The sequence below is a fragment of the Triticum urartu genome, chromosome 2 (genome assembly GCF_003073215.2).
Source record: "Triticum urartu cultivar G1812 chromosome 2, Tu2.1, whole genome shotgun sequence".
NCBI lineage: Eukaryota > Viridiplantae > Streptophyta > Magnoliopsida > Poales > Poaceae > Triticum > Triticum urartu.
This window is the reverse complement of record NC_053023.1, coordinates 31,671,246-31,679,466: the sequence shown is the minus strand read 5'-3', so window position 1 is coordinate 31,679,466 and position 8,221 is coordinate 31,671,246. Positions and strand designations below refer to the sequence as shown.

Sequence of the window (8,221 nt, the reverse complement as noted above, 5' to 3'; positions counted from 1 at the left end):
CCTTGCCTCTCGTTCGGTGGCAGCGTGCCACCGGGGAGCTCGCCTTTGGGGCAAGGCGGGGAGATGCAGATCAGATCTGGCCGGACATGGACCTGGGGGTTGTTCAAGAGTTGGAAAGTGGGGACCTTACATACCGTCTCCTCTATCGTCTTGGTTGCGCACATGGGGCGGGGATGGGGTGGATGCCATGGATGCCGGGGCGGCGGCCTTGGTGGTGGGAGCCACATCACTATGGGGCGGACCACGCGGCTCAGACGCTATCTGGTGACCATGGCTGTGTGGACGGCGTGGTGCCAAGGGGTGACGTCCGATGGAGATGGTGCGGTCGACTGTGCCTATTTCGGTGATGGTGAGTGTTGGCCAGCATGAAACCCCATTCTAGCCTGTCAGGTCGGTGACAGCAATGTTCTACCACCGTTCCCTTCTTAAAGGCGTTGTCGCGGGTATTCACCGTTGCCATGGTGCTCCGGGAGACCTTGACCTACGGATTGGGCAGTGACGACACTCTGGTGTCACTCCCTTCCTAAAGGCACCGCCTTGAAGCTACATATCAATATTTTACATTGTATTCATTTTCTATATATGTACTCTCTCCGTTCCAAATTACTCATCGCAGAAATGGATGTATCTAGAACTAAAATACATCTAGATATATCCATACCTACGACAAGTAATTCGGAACAGAAGGAGTACATATTAAGCAGAAAAAACAAGCAATATATAGTGTGTGAGTGCGTCTACATCAGTTATGAGAAAGACAAGTTTGCTTCAGGGGGTTCAAATTAAGTAGATGGAGATATTCTGATCGGCTGATCTTTCAGTTTACTGTTGCAAGGAAGTTTCCCTCAAGTTATATGCACATTCATTTTCTCAATATTACAAAACTAAGGTCGATGTAATTTTCACTAGAAAAAAAAGGAAAAAAGAGGGAGCACCTATCCATCAGGTGACTGAAAAATCAAACATTTCGGTCGATTCTATCGAAACCGTAGGATGCGAATCCAAGTGCCGCCCCACCTAGTGCTATTTGTCTTCTTCCCTAGCCTTCTTGCTCCGCATCTGCTCTGACTCACCTCTGGCTAGCTCATGTCCGAGCCTCACGCGGCGCCCCCACTCCTTGCTACCATTCACCCTCGCATCCCCGACTCCAGCTCCGACTAATTCAAGCGGGCTCAAAATGAAAATCCCTCTCCTCCACCCGCACCGGTCAAGTCATCTGAGTCGCCTCCACCTGCAACCCCACGTCCAGTCGAGTCGTCATCGGCTACGGTTTGATCCCGTCCAAGTCCTCGCCGGCGCTCCGATCTCGGGCTCGGGCTTCGCTGCCCTCTCACACGGAATCGACTGACACAGTTTCTCATTTCAGTTGCCCGAGAGTTAGCAACGCTGCAAAAAAGGAAGCAGAGTGGAATAAGAACAGACAGAAAAACTTAGCACATAAGCTTTTTCTTCAAGCGTTTTCTCCCCTTCCCCTCGGCAGCTAGGTTAAAATTTTCACTTTAGGATTCGCCGATGAGCCCGTAGATTCGCCTCTCCTTTACGTGCCGCTCCGGCAGCAGGTAGGGGGGGGGGAGCGGTTGTTTTTTGGGCTCTGATCCTCCTCGAGTTCGTCCATATATGAATGTAATCGACGGAGCTCCGGCATAAATTCCCGTCGCCTCGTCTTCTTGGGGCGGCGAGGTTAGGGTTTCTCACTGTCGTGCGTGCGCGATGACAAGATTTGATGGCAGTTGCTTTAGATTTATTCAAGGGATAAAAGACGAAGAATATAGCTCTAGGACGTTGGTCTTTAGGGTCACATGCATGAAGATTTTCCGTTTGTCCTCGACAAGGTCAACCCGGCTCTGGTGGGGAGCGGGGACAACGACGCTTTGGCAGCTTGTTTTGACGACGGTAGTGGTCGTTTGGTGGTATAGAGACCTTGATGTAATTTCTCTTATGTTTTCGATGCTTTAAACTTTTGGTGGACTTTTAAAATAGGTTTGAATCTTCTTCATAAAGAAATAAACTAACACAAATAAAAGAATATTGGACACGTCTAGCCAGCGCTTGGCCGCTCGTGATGGTTAGCAAGCGGCCGGCTATTTTAGGATATTTCTTGTCCCTTCTTCTAATTAGGAAAAACCAATCCTCTAATCTCTTTTCCATGACGTATTAAATGCCAGTACAACCATATGCATTAATTTGTGGTTTCAAAATTTAAAAAAGGCATAACTTTCAATCCGCACGTCGGAATTAGGATCCGTTTTCATCACTGGAACTCTTGCAATGTGCTCTTCGAAACTAGATCCCGTATGTGTATGTTTCGATGATTTTTTTTGTGTGCAACTTAATCCCTATTTAATGCAAATGTCTAGGGGTCAATGTGCAACTACATAACTATCGATGTGCAACTTTTTCCCTACTAGTGAATGTTCACTTTTCACTCATGCGAACACATGTAAAGCCATTTAATTCGGGTTTTCATTTTTCTAAAAAGTTATAACTTTTGAGTCAAACATCGGAACAATGATCCGCTTTCACCGTTGGACCCCGCATGGCGTGTTCTTCGACTAGATCCCATATGAGTATGTTTCGATAGATTTTATTGTGTGCAATTTAATCCCCGTTAGGTGCAACTGCCTAGTAGTCAATGTGCAACTATCTCAGAGTCGATGTGCAACTTTCTCCCTAGCCATGGACGTGAAGTTTCACCGATGGCACGTCCACCCCAACCTATCCCCTAACAGTGAGATGTGCAACTTCGTCAGTTGCCCAGGCCAACTACTTAGTAGCTGATGTGCAACTTCCCCTGCCCGTGGATGTGTGGATTTTACTATTTTGCTACCTCGGCCAACTGCCTAACAGTGGATGTGCAACTTTAGATACTTCCTCGGCCAACTGTCTAACAGTGATGTGCAATTTTCCCCCATACCCCGTGAAAGTCTAGTTTTCCCAGCTAGTACCCTATCCGAACCACCCCTTCTAGTGAGATGGGCCACTTTAGCGCCTCGTGTCTATGCATCTTTTTAGTACCGCCCGGATGTCCAGTTTACACCATCCAACTCCTTGCCAGTGAGATGTGCGACTTCATCTGTTGCCCCGGCCAACTGCCTAGCAGACTATGTGCAACTCCATATGTTACCCCTGCCAACTCAAACTACACAAGGAGTTGCACATCGATAACTACACAGTTGACTGGAACAATAGACTAAGTTGCACATCTTGCTGATAAGGTGGGTGGGGCACGGTGTGCATGAAACATTACACACCCACAAGTAGTGAAGGGGTGCACATTGTCTACAAGGTAGTTGGCAGGGCCAGTAAACTACTTGCATGTCAAAAAAGGTTGGTTGCCATGGTTGCTAGGTTACAATCTCATAGGAAGTTGGATCATGTATCTCAAAAAATTGGTTTAAAAAAATGCACAAACAGTATTAAAGTTGCACAATGTACTAAGAGAGTTGCACCATATAGCATTACAGTTGGCATAAAAAATTGTCAAAATATACCCATGCGAGATCTAGTTTCAAAGATATCGTCGTAAGGATTCCAACGGTGAAAACCGATCTGAATTCCGACATACGATTCAAAAAATATGACTTTTTAAAAAATTGAAAACCCGAAATAAATACAAGCATATCTGTTTTTTTCTAAAGCAATGTGACCAGTGTGAATGCATTTAATGCCACAGTGTATATGTGCTAGCAGACAAAAGTTTTTACACATGCATGCGTATGATGAGGCCGGCCGCTCCTTTCGGTGATCAAGCACGCGCACGCGATTAGGTAATTAGGAAGAATATTTCACAGCAATAAAAAACCGGCGAGTCAAATCGCGCCTATACTTCCGGTGGAAAATATCAACGGAGGCCACGCGCGAACTATATATCACGTACACAGTCTTGTGTGCTGGGCCATGAGCAGAGGATCGAGCAGTTTTCGGTCACGCCCGCATGGCTCGGTTTACGACTCAGCTCCTCGCCTTGTTTCTCCTCTTCCTCTCACATCTCGCGACCCCCTCATCGGCCACAACAACTCGGCTGGGAGCCGATCTCCTGGGCGCGGCGCGTGCGCCTCCGTTCGAGTCGTGGCTGCGCGGCCTGCGTCGGCGCATCCACCAGCGCCCGGAGCTGGCCTTCCAAGAGCACCGCACAAGCGAGCTCGTGCGCGCCGAGCTCGACGCGCTCGGCATCCCATATGTCTGGCCCGTCGCCCAGACCGGCGTCGTGGCGACCATCGCCGGAGGCGGCGGCTCCGGGCCAGTCGTCGCGCTCCGGGCCGATATGGACGCGCTCCCCCTCCAGGTCCGTAGTCATACTCATACCCTGCATTTCTATATCGTCAGTCGTCAGTCGTCACTAACCATTGTTAGGAACTTAGGATTGCTTCATTCGTTCGTGAGATATGAACCTGTTTGATCCCAACATAATTCAGACTGCTTCTTCTTTTTCTTGGAAAAGAGATGTGCAGAGAACGAATTAGAGTAATTAGGACAGGATGTGAATGTTAATTCTTTTTCAGAAATATAAGTGTCAATGCTAATGCATGGTTGTTATGAAATGTGATTTAGCTAATACGCAATTATGTAAACCAAATGACATATCCTCCAACCAGTGTAGCAGTACCATTAGCTGGTGCTGCAATTTCTTTTGTCCTTGTGATACCGATAGGTTACCTTGTGATACCGACAGGTGACTCGCTCAGGATTCAGGAACCCAATTTTCTGTTATGCGTCTACATCTCTTTCTTCGAATTCGCACCGATGTGGGTTTAATTCCGTCGTTTTATCTAAGAAGTATCCAAATGTGCTGCAATCAAGTGACCATCATGAAGATCGCCGCAGCAGCCAACCAAAACTATTGCCATCACCGATTAATTATTGTTTGTTTGTTTGTTTGTTGTGCTGCATTATGAAATTTAACCACATAGGAAACACAGAATGTGGCTTTAGTGACACAAAGTGGATAGATCAGCAGCTACATGAGGCAAAACAGAAATTATTAGGTTATGAAAATATTAACCATCTACTTGAGATGATTTTTTTGGATTGTACGGTTGTAGCTGCACAACATCAATCATTGGTCCAGACAAAATACGGCATGTTCTATGTGCAGCTTGCAAAAAACAGAATTCAAATCAACAAGGACCTATCTTGTATAGAGTAATCAAAACTCTTTCTGTCATGTGTGCTGCAATCAAGTGACCATCGCAGCAGCCAACAAAAGTCTTGCTGTCACCGATTAGTTATTGTTTGTTTGTTGTGCTGCATCATATCATGAAACCTAACTACATAGGAAATACAGAATGCCGCTTTAGGGACACAAAGCGGATAGACCAGCGCCTACAATGAGACGAAATGGAAAATATTTTTCCATTATAGGTAGTATTTGGCCCGTATTCTGGAAAATTAACCTATTTGATATGAAATTTTGTTTTGGATTGTACGTTGTAAGCTGCAAGACAATCGACATCAAGCATTGGTCCAACCAAATACGACATGTTCTATGTGCAGCTTGCACAAAACAGAATTCAATCAACAAGAACCTAGATTGTATCCGAGAATATTCTTTGCTGTACAGTGGTGTATTGATTTGTTAGTAAATAGTGATGGCATTTGATTGACAATGGCACGTACGGTGGTCCTTGGGCAGGAATTGGTACATTGGGAGTACAAGAGCCTCGAAAATGGCAAGATGCATGCTTGTGGACATGATGCCCATGTGACAATGCTTCTAGGAGCTGCCAAGCTACTTCAATCTCGGAAAGAAGATTTAAAGGTAAACTTACTGTGCTGATCATACTCTTAATTTTAACATGGTGAAATTGAGAGGATTATTACGTTACATGTAACATGATATTTTGTGTTGGAAATAACAAGCAATGCTCTTTTGTCAGTCCAGACAATTTTGGTATATAGTTCCATTTCAGTGCCTGTGGGCACCAGGGTTCAACATTATAACTCAGTCAGTTCAGCATATAAGTAGTACTCTCATTAACATGATGTATCGTAATGTGAATTCAAATTTATACGACTGAGAATGAGAAAACAGTTCAATTTGTGTCATTGTTGCTTGACCTTCAGGGTACTGTCAAGCTTGTGTTCCAGCCTGCTGAAGAGGGCTACGCCGGTGCTTACTACATTTTAGAGGAGGGTGTCCTCAACGATGTCTCTGCCATTTTTGGCCTGCATGTCTTCCCACATCTTCCTGTAGGCGTCGTCGCATCGCGGCCAGGTCCATTTCTTGCAGCTGCAGCTCGGTTCACTGCAACGATCACCGGAAAAGGCGGGCACGCCGGTAACCCTCACGATGCCGTTGACCCTGTCATTGCTGCTTCCTCCGCCATTCTCAGCCTTCAGCAACTTGTCGCCCGTGAAACCGATCCACTCGAGTCAGCTGTACGTGATTAATATGTCTAGCACATATATCCAAAGGTGGCCAGGCCACCATTAATCTGCATATGAAACCCCTGGGAAGTGAGTGATAACTTGGTCGATGATTTACTACTTCTTTCAGGTGGTGTCTGTTACACAACTGAGAGGAGGTGATGCTTACAATGTAATTCCCGAATCTGCGTCGTTCGGCGGCACCTTTCGGAGCATGACTGATGAAGGCCTGTCATATCTAATGAAAAGGGTGAAAGAGGTAGGACAAATTATAACACCCCATGCATTCTCTCCTATCTCAAGTTTCCAGTCAATGCTTTTCCTCCACCATTTGACATGAGGTACTGACAACCTGATGCCTCTCTGGAAGACCGTAGAAGCCCAGGCAACCGTGCACCGCTGCGCAGCCACTGTCGACTTCATGGAGGAGAAGCTAAAGCATTACCCAGCCACCGTCAACGATGAAGGGATGTATGCCCATTCCAAGGAAGTGGCCGAGGCCATGCTCGGGGAAGCTAATGTGAAGGTGGCTCCCCGGAGCATGGGTGGCGAGGACTTCGCTTTCTACGCGCAGAGAGCGGCAGGTGCATTCTTCTTCATCGGCGTAGGTAACGAGACCGCCATGGACAGGGTCCATCCGGTGCACTCCCCGCATTTCGTCCTCGATGAGGGTGTTCTTCCTGTTGGAGCTGCGTTTCACACCGCGGTTGCCATTGAGTACCTGAACCGCTCCTGAAAACTACAGGAGCATGAGTGAAGGTCCGTTCTTGGATTATGGAGTGATGTCCGTATAGTGTTAGATATCCAGAATCGTCTTCATTTGCTTGATCGGAAGCTATATATGTGTGTATAGTATGTTATGTGAGATATACTATTCATATATAGCATGCATGATAAGTAAGACAGTTCAGTAATTTTAAGTGTAGCCGTTTGTGATTTTCTACATTTGGAATATTTTTTTCGAGACCAGACATGACACCCGCGTGTATATTCATCAAGTTAGAAAGAGATATGTGGCACAAAGAAGATTTGGCCAAGCAGCCACGCCCCAAGGAAAGCACTAACACAACCGGCTGACTATGTTCATGTGTCCTTGGCGCCGAAGTCTTAGTGGAGACAATTGCTATACAGTGATACAGAGTAGAATTCTTACAGCTCCGTCACCGTCCTGGTGTAGATGTCGAGGCCGACATGGCTGTCATATGAGAATGTGTCTGGGCTTGGTTGGGTTGATAGTTTCTAATTCGGCGGATTGTCGTCTGGTGCTCCCCTGTACTTGGCGGTGTCAACGATGACACAATTCAGTTGCCATCCTTGTAAGGGGTGTGTCTCATGTCAACTATTTTAGAGCAATTCTAGCCGATCCTCTAAAAAAATAGAGAAGTATTCGGTTGAGTAAAGTATAGTGGAGTAATTATACTTCTCTAAATTTTGACCGTTTCGAGCCAATCTCATAAATTTAGCGGAGTAAAAATCAAATTTGGTCATGTTCAACATAAATTTGATTGAAGCAAACTAAACTTAACCGAAATTCGCCACATGGCCATCATAGTTCACATTGCCATCAACCGAAACATACTCTACTGTTGGGTAACGTAGTAATTTCAAAAAAATTCCTACGCACACGCAAGATCATGGTGATGCATAGCAACGAGAGGGGAGAGTGTTGTCTACATACCCTTGTAGACCGAAGCGGAAGCGTTGACGCAACATAGAGGAAGTAGTCGTACGTCTTCCCGGTCCAACCGATCCAAGCACCGTTATTCCGGCACCTCCGAGTTCTTGGCACACGTTCAGCTCGATGACGATCCCCGAACTCCGATCCAGCAAAGCTTCGGGGAGGAGTTCCGTCAGC

General features: G+C 46.2%; 1 protein-coding gene across 1 annotated transcript; it reads left to right on the top strand.

Moving 5' to 3' along the window:
• The first annotated feature begins 3,881 nt into the window (after positions 1-3,881).
• Positions 3,882-7,309, top strand: LOC125535413 (IAA-amino acid hydrolase ILR1-like 8). Its single transcript, XM_048698468.1, has 5 exons — positions 3,882-4,285; positions 5,633-5,758; positions 6,064-6,378; positions 6,497-6,625; positions 6,737-7,309. The coding sequence occupies exons 1-5, from the start codon at positions 3,935-3,937 to the stop codon at positions 7,100-7,102; spliced, it is 1,287 nt and encodes a 428-aa protein (XP_048554425.1). The 5' UTR covers positions 3,882-3,934; the 3' UTR covers positions 7,103-7,309.
• The last annotated feature ends 912 nt before the right edge of the window (positions 7,310-8,221 follow it).

What these genes read in the sequence shown, in the direction of transcription:
- LOC125535413 (XM_048698468.1), top strand. Translation starts at nt 3,935, where the DNA reads ATGGCTCGGTTTACGACTCAGCTCCTCGCCTTGTTTCTCCTCTTCCTC. An exon ending in CCGATCCACTCGAGTCAGCT is followed by an intron (nt 6,379 to 6,496) that starts GTACGTGATTAA and finishes TACTTCTTTCAG; the next exon opens with GTGGTGTCTGTTACACAACT. An exon ending in TAATGAAAAGGGTGAAAGAG is followed by an intron (nt 6,626 to 6,736) that starts GTAGGACAAATT and finishes CCTCTCTGGAAG; the next exon opens with ACCGTAGAAGCCCAGGCAAC.